Raw genomic sequence first — 18426 nt, 5'->3', positions numbered from 1 at the left:
AGGCCTCTCCTCTCCTGGCTGCATGCTTGGCCTGTGGGAGCATCTTTTGATGGTTGCTGTTTCCTGCCTGGACACTGTCAGCTGGCTGGGAAGGATTTGGGGTCGTGCACATGTGAAAAGAGGCACGGACTCTCCTCATAACACCACATGAATGAAACAAAGGTGCGACCTTCCAAGACTGTAACTGCAGATACTCATCTCCCGGTAGCAGCGGAGACAGATAACACCCGGCAGCTGTTCCACAAGCCTTCCTCTTGCCTGTCACACCAGGCCAGGGGCACCAAACTGAGGGGGCTTGCCACAGGGGTTGGGGCTGTGGGTGGCGGTGGGGTGCTGGGAGCAGAGAGTGGTGGTTGCCTTCTATTTTAAGCACTTCTGGCAGGAATGAGAAGAGACTGGAAGGACCAGTCATTTCCCCATCACCTCTCCCCCTCAGTGCTCCCTCCAGAGAAAAGAACACAGATAGGTCTTCCTGCAGAGGGTCAGGAAACCAGGAAATGCTTGCAGACGGGGTGCACAGCTGAAGATCTGAGAAAGCAATTACCGTGCTACTGGGGGGCCTGCGAGAAGCAGAAGGAGCCGGACTGGGGCAGTCACTCAGGCTGCAAGGGCAGGAAGGAAGGAGGGAACTCCAGGTCCTGCCAACTGTTGTGGCCAGGGCTTCCAACAGAGGTGGGTGGGGGTCTCCTGCAGGAAAAGGGGAGGCTGGCCTTTGTCCATCAGGAAAGGAAGGGCTCAGCTCATAGGAAGGAAAAACTGACTCTTCTCAGGACAAATGAGTGGATGAGGAAGGCTGGCTGGATTCACAGGCCCTGGGAGTAAACTGACTAAAGCCAGCATCCCACGAAGAGCCAACAGTATGTGTCCAGGTCAGGGACGTCTGAGGCATAGAGGAGGTTTTAAAGTTAGGTCAGATAATTTGCTTATACTATCTGTCCCAAGAGCATGAATGTTCCAGAATGATGTGGTGACAAGATCCCTTGTTAAGTGAGCTGCCTGAGCAAGCTCCTTAAGGAACCTTTGCTGTTGTACGAGGCTAATGGCAGGGCAAGGGGTGCATGGCCGCAGCTATCACAGAGAATGAGTGGTCTCACCTTCCCTCTTTCCTGCGACCCTCTCCTGGTGGGCCCTGGTCCTCTTTCACTTACACAAATTGGAAGTTCTGGGAGCCCATAGGGCACTGAGCTTAGGAGCCAGTCACCTCAGGCATGCCTTGTGCACACCACGCCACCCCCAAGGCTCTGGCATGGCTGCACACCAGCAGCTTCTGTCAGGGACTTGGGCACCCCATGAGTGGGGTTTTGTGAACCTGCTCAGGCCCTTCAGTGGCTCACTGGGTACCACAGAGCTGCTCGTGAGGCAGCTAAGGGCCTGATCTGTCCCGACTGCTGGGCTCCCTTGCCTTCCAGATACCCAAGTCCCACAGACTTGGGAACCAGCCTCTGGACTCCTGAGCAGATGGCTAGCAGGGCCACAAACACTTCCTTTTCCTTGCCCCTAGCTAGTGCTTACTGCTCTTTCATGGCTTAGCTTAGACATCCATCTCTTTCCGGAAGCTTTCTTGGACCCCTCTACTGGACTGGACACCTCACCCCCACCCCATCTGCTTCTACAGAGCATCAACACACTGCGATGTTACCAACTAAGCCTGGAGGGCAGGACCTAGCTCTGCCCACTGTGGTGTCCCCACTGGTGGGCCACTGGGCTTGACACTGGCAGATACATGGGACAGATCTGCTCAGTGACAAATAGCCACTTGGGGCTCTCTAGGCCAGCACTGCAGCAGGGCTGTCCTGGGTGCCAGGGCGAGACTCTTCTCCACGCTTATAGGGGAGGGGGCTGAGCTCTTGCTCCTGGCGTTCTGCTCTCAGATGCGTGGCTCTTGCCCGGCCTGACAGCTGTGGCCTAATTTCCAGGGCTATCACCGGGCTCCTTATTTTTACCCACTTGGTATTTTTCATAGCTGATGCATGGGGGATGGTGAGGGACTGGAGGTGGGGGAGGGTGTATTCGAGAGGAAGACACAAATGCTGTGGGGCCAGGGCAGGTTGTGTGGTGTGGAATGTGCCAGGCAGGAAAGGGGTGGGGGTAGGCATGGGAACGTGGAGGAACCAAATGTTATTATTTTTTTTCTTAAATTAAAAAAAAAAAAAAAAAAACACAACAAACAACACCCCAAATCCCACCCCTTGCTTTTCCTCGGTAAGCATTTTCGACAAGGTCACAAATGCACTGGCTCTATAGATTTTTGGCTCCAAACCACATTTCAGGCAGCCTTTAAGAGCCAGTTCTTGGCGTAGCTTCAGCAGAGCCTGAGGAGAGGGAAAACTAGGGCACTTTTATGCTTTGAGAAAACATCAGATCCAGGTCACAGCTTCCTGGCTCCACTGAGCTGTGGGGCACCCCCTTCCACAGCCTGAACCTGAGCACCCCTCACTCCCAGACTGGCATTTCCTTCAGGGCAGGAATCACAACACTGGGTCACATGTTTCTTTTTTACTTGTCACCTGTCTGCCTATCCCACTGAACTGCCACCTTTGTGCCAGCAGGAGCCACTGCTCTCAGTCCCTCTGTGTGTCCTGGCTGGCGTGGGGCCCAGCCCATCCCAGGCATCCAGAGCATTCACGGAATGGACAGCTGTGTCTAGGGAATATCTGCCCCCTGCCCCCTGGCTAGGTGAGCTCCTTCATACAAACTCCCTGGCACTCCACCTGCCTCTAAGATGCTCCCACCACACTCAAAAGGCCTCCTCTCAGGACTGTAGAGGCTAGGCCCGGGTTGGTCCATGTGCAAAAGTGGCAATGGAAAGTAGTTACTGGAAAAAGAGCCTCAATTTCCTCCTGTGTTTAAGGACCTGATCCCAAAGGACCCTTTTGGCCACTGTCTATCTGTCTGAAACTCTCCTGGTCTCTCTTCAGTGATGGCCCCGTAGTTACCATCTGGGTGCACACATGTGGAGAGGGGACATAGAATGGGTCCTGCTGGGAGGTACTGGGCTGCATCCACCCCTAACTCCACACATCACAAGGGAAGATGCTTGGACCATCCTGCCAAGCATGGAAGCAGCCTCATGGGAGGGATTTGCTAGGAGGACCATGGGATTCCTCTCATGCTGCCCATACCCACTGGCCATGTCCTCCCTGTCTGCTCTCATGTGGTCTCTGGGAAGGTCGCTGGGCCATCTGTACCACTTCACCCTCCTCTATCCTCCTATAGCCACCGTGATAGGCCTGGAGTTGGGGTGTTGAGAGAACAGGAGTGAGCCATCCTGCCACACAGCGGGTGGCCTGAGCAAGAATGTGGCTGTCAGAAGAGGAAGAGGAGCCAGCTGTGGAGTGGGGAAAGGGGGACCCAGTTGTGAGGACAGGAGGTGAACTCTAGCCTTGCTTGGACTTGGGAGTTTTTAATGGGCCATGCCTGCCTCTGTCTGTATACTACCTTTATTATTTTTTTAATGTGACACTGATAATTGGTTTTCTGTCATGCACCACTCAGAACTGGTCAGCTCTGCCCAAGGGCAGAGTTAGTTAAGTGGGGAGCAGGTACAGAGGATGGGAGTATGCCAGTGTTCAGCCTCCATTTAACAAGGACTCAGTGGCTCAAGAGCTCTGTCTCTGTTAAAACAGAAGAAGGTGTGTCAGCCCCGAATGCCTGCTTCCCGGCAGCCAAGGCAGCGAAAATGCCAAGCTCAGTTCTGTGACCATATCCATCTCTAGGCCCCCTCTCAGCTTGTCATTTATGCTCCTACTGCAGTCACCATTGTGGTGGTAACTTCCCAGTTACCCTGCACCAGCCTCTCCGCTAGGCATTTCCCATATGTCATGTCACTTAATCCTTGCAGAGAGCAGGGCTAGGTAGTGACTGCTTCATTTTGCACTTAGGCAGGATTTGTTCTCAGGGGTGGTGGGGGTGTGGCTCAGTGGCCAACTGGCTGCCTAGCATGCACAAGGCCCTGGGTTTGATCCCAAGCACTGCCACAAAAGAAGCTACAGTGTGTTTAACGTATACAAGGCCCTGAGTTAGACCCCAAAAAGTGTGTAGAAAGAAAACTGTGCTCGGGAAGGCAGCCATGTTGGGGGCCTCTTCTGCTTAGCATCTCATGGCAAGAGCAGCCTCTTTGATTCAGAGAGCTGTTGCTCCCTACTAGGTTTGGGAACTGTTAAAGTTGCCACTTGAGTCCTGTCCCTGTCACTGCTGTTCCCACCAGGGACACATGACCCTGTCTGGGTCAATCAGAGCCTCCTCCTGGAATATGACCTACAGAGATGTGATGGCCAAGTGATACGGTGGCCATGTCTTTGTGATTTTGAAGAGACACATTAGGTGGTTTTTAAGGCCTTATCCAGAGCTAAGAAATAACACCTCTGGGTTTTAGGCAGATCATCCTCAGTGTGCAACCACTGGGAATGCATAGTAAACACCCACCAGACCTCAGACTGCACTAAAAAATCAAAGGACAGCTTGCCTTTGCTGGCATGGTGGCTCATGCTACTCTGGAGGCTGAGGCTGGATGATCACCTGAGCCCAGGAGTTTGTGACCAACCTGGGCAACAGAGTGGGACCGTGACTCAAAAGCAAACAAACAACAAAGGACACCATTAAGTGGGAGTGGGAAGGCCCGCCACAGGGTAGGAAAAGATAAGAACAGTATGTGCAGCCAGAAAAAACTCAAACCCCCAAAACACAAATCAGTAAGAAAAACATGAAAAACCCCACGGCAACAGGTTTGTCATAAGAGGCTATCCAAAAGGCAAATCAGCTATGAAAAGTTGTGCAACTTCATTAATCTTCAGGAAAATGTGAATTAAAACTATCTGCCTAACGGAAAAGCTACAATCAAAGACTGATGTGCCAACTATCTGCAAGGACGAGAAGCAGCTGGAGTCCTGCTACAATGCTGATGGGACTGAAATTGGGACAAGCACTCTGGGCAGTATCTCCCAAAGTCACAAATTTATGTCTACTCATCATTTCTGCAATTCCTAGGTATATACCTAGCAGAAATGTGTACATATTTACACCAAGAGACGCAAAGATCATAGCATTATGGTGCCAGACTAAAAATAACCCCCGTGTCCATCAATACTGGAACAGGTAACTAAACCCTGGTATCTTCTTCACACAGTGAAATCCTCTACGGAAACTACTACTGCTCTGTCAACACACAGGAATCTCAGAGATCTAATGGGTATCAAAAGAAGCCAGGCTTTGACAAAGAGCACAAATTGATTCCATTTATGTGTTAAGTTCAAAACCAGGAACCAACAAACCCAGAATTGCTGGAAGTCAAGATGGAGCTATTTGGGGAGCAGCAGGGGGCTGATACCTGGAGACGTGACACCTCTTGGTGCTGGGAAAGCTCCATTTCTTGGTCTGAGCTTCACTCCATGGGTGTTAACAGGAGAAATTAGTGGAGCTGCAGGGTACTCGGGATGTGCGCACTTCTAACAGTACATTGTTCTTTAAATTTTTTATTCATAAAAGGCTCAGGGCACAGAGAGGGGTAAGGCTGTTACCCCACCCTGACCAGAAGAGATAAGGCTGATTGGCAGCACTGATGCAGAATGGTAAAAGAAAAGGAGGTGGCTTTTATCAGAGATACGGCAAAACCACACTGACATCAAATCAGAACTTCTGGGAGTATGGTGGCAGCAGGAAGAGCTGAGAGTCCTAGAGTGTGGACAACTGCTCTTCCTTCACAGGGGAAAGACTGGGTACGCAGATAGCAGTATGGAGTCAGACGGGCCTGCCGCAGGCCCTGGGGCCCGTGGTGCTCCTTCTGAGGGAGAGGAGAAAGAGACAAAGCTTAGCCCTTGAGGAAGCAGTTCCTGAAAGGCAAGAATGAAAGATCAGGCTCAAAACATGCCTCACAGGACTCTTGATGGAGGACAAGAAAAAAATGAGAGCTAACAACGTGGAGGATACGAGCAGCTGCGCTGAGCCAGGAGGAAACAAATCACTCTGGAGGAAGGAGGGGGTGAGGCCTGTCCTCCTAAGCAGCAGTCAAACGGAGAGAGCGCTCACTGTCAACTTACAAGGGAGGTCCAAGATTATGCTGGCTAAACAGAGACCGGAAATGGGCTGGGACAGTGGATGGGCCAGAGCATGGAGGAGTTCAGGGCTTTGATGGAAGACCAGAAGAGCAAAGAGAGGCACTCAGCATTCCTACTGCCTGAAAGGGTGGCAGCCAATGGCAGCCATGGGCAACAGGGAGAAGAGGTTTCTGTGGGGACTGTCAAAAGAGCAGTTTCTTTCTGAACGAGGGTCCTGGCTGCCAGATCTGGGGCCCTGCTCCAGTATGGAAACCTGGAGACATGGGCTCTCGTCTCAGAGAGGGCAATAGCCACTGTTCCTCTCTGAGAAGGACAACATGAACTTGTAGGGTCTTTTTTTTGAGAATTTTTTTTTATATTTATTATTATTTTTTTAGTTATTGGCGGACACAACATCTTTGTTTGTACGTGGTGCTGAGAATCGAACCCGGGCCGCACGCATGCCAGGCGAGCGCGCTACCACTTGAGCCACATCCCCAGCCCAACTTGTAGGGTCTTTCAGCCTGGATTCTGGGCAGGTGGACCCTGGTACTGCTTCTCAGCAGGATAGGTGTTATAGTTTGGATATGAGGTGTTCCCCAGAAGCTCTGGTGTCAATGTAAGAATGTTCAGAGGTGAAACAATTAGGTTATGAGAGCTGTAACCTAATCAGTCCATGCTAGTTTGGAAGAGGTGGGTCACTGGGGGTGTATTCTGGGAGGGTTCAGTGTCCCTGCAGCCTCTTCCCCTTTCTCTTTCTGCTTCTTGGCCACCATAAAAGCAGCAATGCTCCTCCATCATGCCCTTCGGCCAACATGGAGGCCTTGCCTTGGGCTCAGACAATGCAGTGGCTTATTATGTGAACCTCTGAAACCATGAGACAAAATAAACTTTTCTTCCTCTCAGTTTTTTTTTTTTTTTTTGGGTACTGGGGATTGAACTCAGGGACGCTCAACCACTGAGCCACATCCCCAACCCTATTTTGTATTTTATTTAGAGACAGAGTCTCACTGAGTTGCTTAGTGCCTTGTTGTTGTTGAGACTGGCTTTGAACTTGCAATCCTCCCGTCTCAGCCTCCCGAGCCACTGGGATTATAGGCGTGCGCCACCACTCTTGGCTCAGTTGTTTTTGTCAGGTTTCTGGTCACAGTGAAGAGAAGCTGACACATAGTGAGGCCCACAGTGCCAGTACAGACGAGCACCTGGCTTTGAACTTGTGTGCTGGCACTCACAGCAGATGCTTCCCACCATATCTGTCCTGCTCCCTTCTCACACCCAAGATTAAGGTCCTGACAGAGGAAACCTCAGCTCTGGGTTCTCTGTATGGCTACAGAGAATTGCTATAGATCCCAAGATTAGGGTGAGGGAGGTGGAAGCAAATGCTCCATTGGTACCAGGGCATTCAAAAGACGTGACAATAGTGACAAAAGTCACAGAGCAAAGCCTCCGTTCTCCTGAGTGCTGAAGCAGAAAACTTCTATAGAAAGTTCCACTGCCTACTCCAGATCCCAAGCGCCTCCTTGGTGGGCCATCCCATCCTGGGTATGAAGAGGCATTTGGCCTATCCAGTACCCTTCCCTGTGACTTCCACTGTGGTTGCCATCTGAGGTAGAATTCAGCACTCTGGTTCACCCAAGCCAGGCCCCTCCACAGGTCACTATCACCAGTGCTCCAAGATAGGAACCCTCCTTGTATGTAGAAGGGGCAGTTGGTCTGGAGGGCTTTCCACAAATGCATGTGACAGAAACCCTTGTATTTTTCTTAAGTCAGGGGCCAGGGTGTGGGGGTTCTGTGACCTCTGTGACTATCTGCTGAAAGCAACCACTGGTGGGGTGAGAAGAGAGGACCTCACAGGGGGGTCTCTAAGGGCATCGCTGGGAAAACTATGCTGACATGATACCAGAATTAAAGAAAGAGCTTCCTGAGAAATACACTGTACAATGGATGGACAGGATACTCTCTGCAGCTGTCTTTCCAGAAGGAGGTATCAAGCACTTGGAAACTCAGGACACCCATTTGTCTTCTTGGCTCTGACAGATGCAGCCCCATCCCAAGGAGGCAGAAGGACGGAAAACAACTTCTAGAGGCCAATTCCAAACCTGCTGCTAGTTTCTTAAAAAGAGACTACATTATGATACACTTTAGCTACTTGCTAATTCCTCAAGCTGTCTGAGTTACCAATGTTAAAACTTTCCAAGTTTCCTGGCATCCTTAGGTAAAGTATAAACAGTCATATCCAGAGAGTGCTGCAGGTTCCATCTGGAAACAAACTCCAAGCTTCAGAAAGAAATTTGTTATCAAGTTCTCAGCTCCTGACAATCACCCCCCTGGCCCTGCCAGCAGCCTGAGCTATGGGCTGGGGGGACTGATGCCTCTTAGATGTGTAGACTACAAAGTAAGTGCTCTAAGTGGGAGGCTGGAAAGAGGCCAAGCAGGTGCCAGCATCCATTTTGCGAAGAATCCAATACTGCGTATCCATGGTGTGTGTGTGGGCTCCACATTGAGCACTCTCCCACCAACCCAAAGCCAAGCCCTCCCCTCAATGCACAGGAGCTCCTGCAAACAGGGCAACAGCTGGCTTAGGCGGAGCTTGGCTGCTTGGGCTGTGGTGACAGGGGTCACTCTGAAGGACATGGCCTTTCCCTGCCACGCTCACCTTGGTCTCTAACATCCCACAGTCCTGCTCAAAGTAAATGGATGCTTGAAACACAGGATGCTGCCCTTTGAAGCTCCCGGGCTTCCAGAGCACACTGTGCAGGACTCCCTCTGGCTAGCACTCCACTCCTCCCACGAGGCCCCAGGAGGACCTAATTAATCCCAGCCTGGCCTAACGAGGCCCATCACATGTGGTTTCTATTTTCCAGAAGAAAAGACAGGGAGTGCCAGTGTGTGCACTGATGTGGGGACTGCTTGGAGGAGGCACAGCAAAGCCAGCGACCTGCCCAGGGCCCTCAGCCCTCCCTGGTCATGAAGAGCAGGAGGGCCCCATCTCAGATGGCATGGCGAAGTGATAGATGTTAGTCCTCTGGATTGGAGATAATGGCCATGCAGACTAGGTCAGGGTCCCTTTATTTCACCCCTTGCATGTTTTACCTTGGAAGGCAGGACCTTTCCTCCTGGGAAGTCCTTCTAGCATATCATCAGGGCCTTCAGAGCCTCCTGCCATTCACATTCGCACAGTGTTGCCTCCAATTAGCAGACAGGAAGCCCAGGGCTGGTTGTAAAATGGCTACTGCTCATGCTCCCCCTTGCTGCCTTGCATCGAAACAAAAGCCCCCAGCCCTTGCGTCTGGGGTGGGGGCAAGGCTGGGGGAAAGTTCCAGAAGATTCATACAAGGAGCTGGGCAGACACCTTAATTAAAGCCGGCAGGAAGAGAGGTTTCTTCCAAGAGGGAAGTAAGACATTCCTAGGAAGAATTCCTCTAGCTACATTCATGTCCTGTTTCCTTTCCTTAGCTGGGGACCCAATCAATAAGGCTGCAAACTAATAAAAGATCAAAAACCCAGATGCATTCTGGGTAGAAATCAGGGCTTCTTCTAGCAGGCAAATTCGGGTTAGTGTGTGTTTGCCATAGCAATTTACTCTGAGCAATGAATGCAGAGGAAGAGAGCTGGACCTCTCAGACACTTTTTGTGAGCTGGGGCCCAGGGGCAAAGCAAGCTTTTCTGAAAGGCTGATTTAACCAGGCCCTAGTCTGGACACTTAACTCCATTTTGCCTTCCATTAGTATTAGCACAATAGATTTTTGGTGGGCTGGCCAATGCCCTGGTCAGGTGAGGTGGAGCGTTCAAAGACTCACAGGCTGAAGGTGGCGTCCCCAGGAAAAGGGACTCCAGAGCCTGGAAAGCCTGGGAGGATTCCAGGGTGTGAGGAGGACGTTAGCCCACATGGGCTGCAGAAGGTCCAAGGCCAGCAAAGTGGAACTTCCCAATTATGGCATGAAAGGGCTGCTTCTCCTGAGGCCCTTCTTTCTAGTCCCTGCAATTACAAACAAGACCAGTTCCTACTGGCTGTCCCGCTCGCCACCCACCTCAGTGGCCAGGCAACTCCCTGCTCCTCCTTGTCCTCTTCTTCCCAACACAAGGGCTCTTATGCGAACCCAGGACATTGGCAGGGTAGTATGAGTACAACCATGTATTAGGGATTGTGTGAATACTTGTGGAATGGGAGAGGCTGCCATGCCTATCTGCACCAGAGGGGAGAGAGCAGGACCTGAATGAACCAGAAGCCTTATCTCTGGGTTCCTCTGGGTTGGGGTTTCAGGAAGGAAGTCCCATGACCTCCTCCTCTTTCCCACTTGGGCCCCAGCTCACCCTCTCCGGATGCCTGCCTCATCTTAGGAGTGTGCCTTTCCCTGGGAGCGTGCTCGGGACTCATCTACCATCAACTGGGCCAGCAGGGTTGCAGCCCTCGCATTCACAGCACACAGTGCTTGTTAAAAATGAAAGCATTCTCTGGCAAAGTGCTCTTTGCAAGGCAGCAGGGAGGAAGAGGAGGGGAAGAATGCACAGTTGATGAAGCCAAGGGACGCTGGCCAGAGGGCCGCGTTGGCAGGCAGAGTAGAGTGTCTTCAGACTCACTACTTCCCCGCACAGAAGCAGGCTTGTAAAGATCACAGCTGCTGGGTTACGCCGGAGTTCATATCACAGCTTATCAAAGAGGCTGGGTTTTCTCCCTCCTCTCCTTTTCTCCTGGGTATAAGTGGGGTGGTTCACAGGCAGACAAGGCCTGGGCTTGTTCTGCCGGCATTAGCATGGAGGGTGGGAAGAGGCTGGAGGAGGGCAATGCACACCAACACCTACTTTGGGCAGAGTTGGTTTAGCAGGGCTGGGAAGGGTGCTGGTGGGTGCCTGGGTCCCGGGGCAGCAGAGCTGGCTCTCAGTGCAGAAGGTCCAATAATCTTACTCTCTCATGTGGGTCTGGTTTTCTCTCCCTATAGACCACAAAGGAGGTAGAGGCCATGGTGTGTCAGAGGCTGGACAACAGCGCCCTTCATCAAACACTGCCAGCACTGGGGCTGGAACCGCACTGATCTTACTTAAGCCCCCTGCAAAATAACAAGGTAGCCACCATTATCATCTCTATTTCTTGGACACAGCAGGAAGGCCTTGGAAATAGGTCACATGGCTATAGAAGGGAGGAACTGGGGTTTGACTCCGGAAACCATACACTTTCTTCCTCAGGCTACGAGGGGCTCTTGGGAGTGGGGGTGCAGCACCAGCCTCCTCACAGTACTCTGCTCCACATGTCCCATCTTCCCTCAGTCTTGGGCATGGCCTCAACTACCTGCATGCAGCCCAGGGAAGGCCTGGAACTGGAGCAGGTCTCCAGGTCTCAGAGGTATGGGCTTTCCCAACTTTAACATGCATCTAAACTGTTGTGACGGCTAAATATGGAGACAATGTGGACAGAGGGATGTCTAGCTCACTAAGGTCTAGGGGGTTTGGGTGTCCTATCCCGGGCTCCACACTGAACTATAGCCTGGGAAAGCTGTGTGGGGAGAGGAGATGCTCTCAGTTCCTGAGGGAAATCATACAACTCTCTCAATGCTAAGAACCTCCCCAGATATTGGTCTTCCAAGAGCTGTGGACATTTGTCCTTCTGCAGATGGCAGCCACTCCTGGGCCCTGTGCTAAACACATTACTGCACAAGTAACAGCTTCTAACTTGTTTGCTGGAAAATTACTCTGCTCTTTCTCTGTTCAATTTTGGTGGGTGAGTGAAGCAAACTAACAGCTATAGGAGAGGGTTGAGAAACCATTTACTGAATTCTTTATCAGGCCTGTAGCTTCACTGAAGCAGTTGGCATGTACCGTCAGTATACCTCTTTTTAAAGCCATCAGCAGTAAAGGACATGAAATGGAGAAGCAAGACAGCTCAGGCTGACACCTCCAGAGCTCTACCTGCCTCAACCTCACTGAAGGGCCTAGCCCCTGCAGGACCACAAAAAGAGGAGACAGGGGGCTCATGTCTGTGAGGCTTCCTCTGCCTCCAATGCTGGACTGTGTGCCCTGGGAGTCCACACTGGGTGCCCAAGACAGAATCCAGGAGCTGGTCATCAGTGGTAGGCATGCTGGCTTAGCAGATAGCAGTCCCAGGGCCAGCCTGGCCCTCTAAGGAATGTGAGGCAGGTGGCTGTCAGCAGTAACACATACTGACTGCTGGGGGCTGCTTTTGGGGGATGGCATACTAGACAGCTGGGGTAAAGGCCTAGGAGAGACCCAGTCCTTTGTGAGGGACTCAGCTGCAAGGTTCCACCTGTCTTGGACCACTGGATTCTTTGTGCTAAAGTGCCAGGGCTAAGAGACTCTCTGTGCTTGTGCTAGAGTGTCAGTGAGGCCTGGACTGGAGATCAGTCTTGATGCCTTCTGAACATAGTCCCTGAGGGGTCTGAGCCATGAACAGGCCATGCTGGATACACCGAGCCCCTAGAAGAACAAGGAGGAAGGGCCCATTGGCCTTGGTCCCAGGGAGTCCTGGCATGCAGCTGTTCAGGGCCCCCTGAGGTACCAGACTCTGCCATCTCCCACAGAGGGACAAAGTGGTGGTTGCTGAATTATTAGCAGAGTGCAGGAGTTTCCAGCCCAGCTCCAAGCGAGCCCAGTCAACACAGTGGCTTCTCTCCTTTTCCCTTTTGCAAAGAGGATTCCCATCAGCCCCAAAACCTTGCTGCCTTGGAATCTGCAAATGGGAACATGGCAGTGGCCTGGCCATAAGCTTCATGGAGCCTGGGGCCCCAAGTTGGTGGGGAGGATGCCCAGTAATGTCCATTTTACCTGCAGCTCTGCTCTTGTGGTTTTGGGGTGCTGGTTACCACCCTGAGCTCCCCACTCACACATTTCTGATGGTATATTGAGGCCAGGATGGGTGGAAAAACCCAGACCAGCCCTGTCCCCAAAGAGGAAGCTGGCTGTACCTGACTTCTTCAAAGGGCTCTCTCCCTTACTTGGTTCCCTGAAAGTCTACCAGACAGGGACCGTTCATCCAGAGTGCTCACACTCTGCAGTGTGGAAAACCACAGAAAATTAACTGTCACTTATGTGGGAACAGACAGCCGTTTTTTGGTGGCAGGATCTTTCATATCACATCTAAAGTGATATGATATCCCCGTCCAATGTGGGGATAGAATAACTGTGGACTTCTTCTTTTGGCCAAGAAGGTTAAGAATACATTTCTGTCTCTCTGTAACAATGGTTCTTGATCAGGGTGATTTTATTCCCCAGGGGATATTTGGCAAAGTTTGGAGACTAGTTTTTGAGGGGATAGTGCTGTGGATTGAACCTAGGGCCTTGAGCATGCTAGGCAAGTACTCTACCATTGGGCTATACCCCCACCTTTTGGACATTTTTAATCATCCCAAATGGGTGGGGGCAGGTGCTACCAGCTTCCAGCGGGTAGAGGTCAGGGATGCTGCTAAATGTCACACAGTACACAGGATGGCCCCTACCACAAAGAACTACCTGGCTCCAAATGCCCACAGTGCTGAGGTTGAGAATCCCTGCTTTAGAAGAGCTCAGAGAACAAAGGGCGATGACAGGGACATCCTTTGTGTGGGGTGGAGACCATCAGAAGCCCCTTCCTCCTGCTGTGGTCCTACCATTCTTCTTTTAGTTCCCTTCAGGAATCATTTCTTTGGCTCCATCCCCAGGGTGCCCTGAGCTCCACAAGAGGTCCCTGACTAGCCTGAGGTTCTCCTTCTCCCGGCAGGCAAACTTCTCCATCAGGTTTCTCCTGGCCCCTCCATTTCTTGTCTTCCACTCCTTCAGCTCATCCATAGCCAAGGAGGCTCCTAGGCCAGCTCCCAGAAGATGCTCTTTGGGCCTCATCTTCCCTTTCTGCCTCATCAGCCCCCTCTTTCCCCTGCTTCCTGCTGCCCTTCTGGCCCTTCCTCTCAGCTTCTGGTTCTGGTTTCTCCTCCTTTCCCAGCCATTACATACTGAAGCTTCTTAGGGCTCAGTCTCAGACTCCTTCCCTTCTCACTTGGCCTCCTCTTACTCCTGCAAGTAAAAGCTCCACAAAGCCAGAACCATCTAGAACAGTACTTTGCACAGGGTTGGTATTCAGGAAATATCTGCTGACTATGTCATCAATTTCCAGTTTGACCTTGGGTCTAGGTCTCCCTTTGGAGAACCAGGTGCACTAAATTGCTTCTTCAATATCTTTCTTTTGATGTTCCCAAAGCAATTCAAACTCAAACATGTCATGACCCTCCTTGCTCACTGGTACTCTCCTGAGGCTCCCACCTCAGACACTGGCAGTGCCATCCAGCGGTTCACACCAGGGACCTGCATGTTAGTCCTGACACTTTGCCCTTGCTCCCTCCTGCAATCAGTCCCCAGTCAATCACACATGCTCCTAACTGCATTGCCTACTGCTTTCTGTTGCCTGACAAGTTGTCACAGTCTCATTTGGACAATAGCTTCCCAAGTGGTTTCCATCCATCTTGGTCCCTCCAGACCCTTCTCCCCAGCAACAAGGCAATCTTTCAAGTCAGAGAGCTGGTCACATCTCTCTTCTATCCTTTCCCTGGCTTCCCACTGATGTCTAGGTGACATCCCTAATCCTTGGTATGGCCTACAAGGCTAGGTCCCCATCCCCCTTGCTGTCTGGCTTACAGCAAAATGAGCTCCCTTGTGCACTTCCTGTGCAGGCTGGGCTTCTGTTAGCCCTGCCCAAACTCCCTTACCCTTGGGACTGTATTAGTGTAGTCTGCTCTCCAAGTGTCCTGGACCATTTTACATTTTAATAACTCCACCATACCAGGGTTCTGGGTTTTGGTCAGGAGGAAAGCCCAGGAGTCTTTTTAAAGATTCTTCAGTGTTCTGACATGCAGGGCTGAGAACCACTGCTACAGAGCATCCAGAGACATTTGGACTGTTCTCTACCTGGTGTGGTTGGAGAGCCTGGAGGAATTTGTGTCCCTAATTAGCTTTCAATAGCCTGAAGTTCACTGGGTCACTTCTTGTGACCCTGAGTCTTTGAAGTTGAATGTGAGACGAAGGGAATCCCAGTCATGCAGCCAGTGATGACAGTTCTTGGCTAGTGACAACAGTTCTCAAGGCCTGAGCCCCTGGGGCTGGAACCCTGACTGTCCTGGGCTAGGATCAGATGACTCAAGAACCTGGCTCCACCAATCTGGCCAAATCCCATATTGGTGGCTGGGCTGCCAGCACAGCCGTGTGTCATGCTCCATCTGGCTCACCTATTTTCCTTTCCAAAGATTGACAATGGCATTGAGGGAGAAGATATTTAACTTAAAGAGAAAACAGCATCTTGACAAGCAAAAACTTAATTTGTTTTCTTTTCTTTTTTTTTTAAAGAAATGTCAGTGATGACCTGCCTGATTGTCAGTGGTACCAGCAACAAAGCATGAAGGGAAAGCTTTGTTTCTTTTAAGAACACACATAAAGGTCAGGAAAGGAAGGAGAGAGAGGGAAGAGGTGGCTGCTTTGACATCTCAAAATGCAAAGCCATGGCCCTGTGGGGAGGAGAAGGCAGGCAGGGCTGACCTGATGATGAAAGGGCCTCTGACCTCCAGGAGCTTCCGTTCACTGCTGAACCTCTGGAGAAGGTTGATCATGAACTTATAAAAGTAGGAGTTCATGGTGGGAGTGGAAGGAGAACATTCTAAGCCTTTGGTACCTGTAGAGAAAGGGACAGAGCCAGGGTTTATTCTGATAATGTGTTCACAGGGTGATGAGTCTCATACACAATACAAATAATTGCAAATGCCCCAAAGGGGGTGGATGGGGGGCTGTCTGTGTGTAATAAGATGAGAGAAAATCTCCAATCAAGGGGCCACAGATTGTAAGAAAAAGGAAAGGACCAAAGGAATTTGAATAAGATATATCTTTGCTTCCTGCAAAATGTGCCCATTTACTCTCCACTCCTCTATCCAATCTCAAACCACGTAGTGAACTTTTTATTAATTTTTTTTCTTAGTTGTACATGGACACAGTGCCTTTGTTTTATTTATTTATTTTTATGTGGTGCTGAGGATCGAACCCAGTGCCTCACACCTGCTAGGCAAGGGCTGTACTGCTGAGCTACAACCCCAGGCCCTGTAGTCAACTTCCTAATGTGTAAGGCCCTACCAGGTACTGTGACTTTTTAAAAAGCAAATATCTACTCATCATCCTAATAAGTTAGACAAACTTAGGGTTTACTATGCTCAGTCAAGGACAATGACAAGAGAATGGAGGAGTAAGGCAGGTACATAATCTTAGTGGTCAACAAACCTAGCAAAACTAAGAGGCGGGGGGATGCGGGCAGGAAAGATGATGGAATGTGATGGACATTATTACCCTAGGTCCATGTATGTCTGCACATATGGTGTGAGGCTACATACATCGTGTACAGAGAAATGAAAAGTTGTGCTGCAACTGTGTATAAGGAACCAAAATGCATCCTGCTGTCATACATCCTAATTAAAATAAAAACAAAGAGGCAAAACCCAAACTCCCTTCCCAGTGATACTTGAGAAAAAATAAGTGGTGTACATGCCAGGAGATTAAAGACAGCCAACAGTGCAAAGTATTTTAATCTGCACTAATAATTCCAGGACATTTTTAATCACTCCCCAAAAAAACCTTGTACCCAGTATCAGTCTCCCGTTCTCTCCTCCTCCAGGTCCTGGAAAGCACTACTTTCTCTCTCTATAAACTTGCCTCTTCTGGACATTTTGCCCATTTAAATGGAACCCTACAGTATGTGGCTTCTTTCATGCAGCATATTTTTAAGGTTCACCTTTATTGTAGCATGTTCTTCATCCATTTTTATGGCCAAATGATAGTCCACTGTATGGACACACTATATTGTTGGCCCACTCATAAGTTGGTGGACATTGGATTCTTTCTACTTTTTGGCTCTTATGATGCTGCTACAAACATTCATTTTAAAGCTTTTGCTTGAGCATATTTTCATTTCTTGGGTATATATCTAGCAATGGAACTGCTGGGTCACACAGTCACTCTGTTTAACTTCCTGAGAGCTGACCTATTTTATACACCCATCAGCCATGCAGGAGATGTGTCGTTTCTCCTTACCAACAGCCATCTTGGTGTTGGGAAGTGGGATCTCATTGTGGTTTTGATTTGCATTCGTCTAATAACTAATAATGTTTGTGTGTTTATTGTCCATGTGACTATCTTGTCTAGAGAAATGTCTACTCAATTCCTTTGCTCATTTTTAAGTTGGGTTATTTGTCTTTTTACTGTTGAGTTTCAAAAGTTCTTCATACACTGGATACAAGTTGAGTCACTTATCAATTATGATTTATAAACATTTTCTCCTATTTTGGGGACAGTCTTTTAATTTTCTTGATAGAGTCCTTTGGAATTACATGAAATTAAAAACAATTTTTTTTTTTTTTTTTTGGTGGCTAGGAACTGAACCCAAGGCCTTGTGTGTATTAGGCAAGGGCTCTACTACTGAGCCACATTCCCACAAAATTTTAAATTTTGGTTAAGTCCAGTGTATTTTTTAAAAAAATATTTTTTAGTTGTCAGTGGACCTTTATTTTATGTATTTATATGTGGTGCTGAGAATCACTCAGTGCCTCACACATGCCAGGCAAGTGCTCTACCACTGAGCCACCACCCCAGACCCCCAGTGTGTCTTTTTTTCTTTGGTTGCTCATGCTTTGTTGCCCAAGGTATGTGGAGCCATCGCTCTCTCAGGTGGCCTCCCTGCACCAGGGAAGGGGTGACCATGCATTGGCACAGGTTGTCGGATGTGGGGTCTCTGTGGAACAGCTCCCAGAAGCATTGACCCAAGATACAATAGAGCCATGTGCAGAACCATCCAGAGCATTACAGGTGAGTCACACAGAGGTGCCTCTCTCTATGGCTGACTGTTAGGTACAGTGGCCAGAGAGTGGCAGTAAAAACACTCCTCCCAGGAGTTGTGTCTTGCTGTTGAGCTCACACTTGCCTTACAAGGAAGCAGCTGGGAACTAGAAAAGACCTTTTTCTGTTCAGTGTTTCCCAGCTGTGGATTACTCTATGAGGATTTCTCACAAGGGGCCACACCTCCAAATCTGACTGCCCCTCCCAGACAATCCCCTGAGCTGTGCCACAGGCCTGTCCTGAGTGGGGAGCCCAGATCAAGGTTTCGTATAACTTCCTGCTGTTTGGACTGCTTTGTTCTGGGTCCCTGCTTGGGGCAGCCTGGCTGGGAAGGTCCTGAGTGATTCTGGAATGGCAAACAGTCTCTGCTCCCTGGCCCAGAGGGGCTGTTTGCAGAATCATGTGTCACATTCTTATAGATCGAGTTACCCTAGGCCCAGCTGGGGCTGATCCCTGAAGAGGTGGTTGTGGGCCCAGCTGTTGAGGCAGCCCCACACCATTCTCCGCACAGGAGATGAATTCGAAGGACTTTGATGGCTGCTGGAGA

At 50.1% G+C, this 18426-nt stretch overlaps 1 protein-coding gene across 1 annotated transcript in view; it reads right to left on the bottom strand.

Annotated features, from left to right (window-relative positions):
• Nucleotides 1-18426, bottom strand: part of Vac14 (VAC14 component of PIKFYVE complex) — a 103410-nt gene that overhangs the window by 25549 nt on the left and 59435 nt on the right. The window contains exon 14 of the mRNA XM_076838192.2: nucleotides 15543-15675. Within this exon, the coding sequence (XP_076694307.2) occupies nucleotides 15543-15675 (133 nt within the window). The remainder of the gene's footprint in view (nucleotides 1-15542; nucleotides 15676-18426) is intronic.

This window comes from Callospermophilus lateralis, chromosome 18, assembly GCF_048772815.1.
Source record: "Callospermophilus lateralis isolate mCalLat2 chromosome 18, mCalLat2.hap1, whole genome shotgun sequence".
In the NCBI taxonomy this organism is placed as follows: domain Eukaryota; kingdom Metazoa; phylum Chordata; class Mammalia; order Rodentia; family Sciuridae; genus Callospermophilus; species Callospermophilus lateralis.
This window is presented reverse-complemented; position numbering and strand designations above follow the sequence as displayed.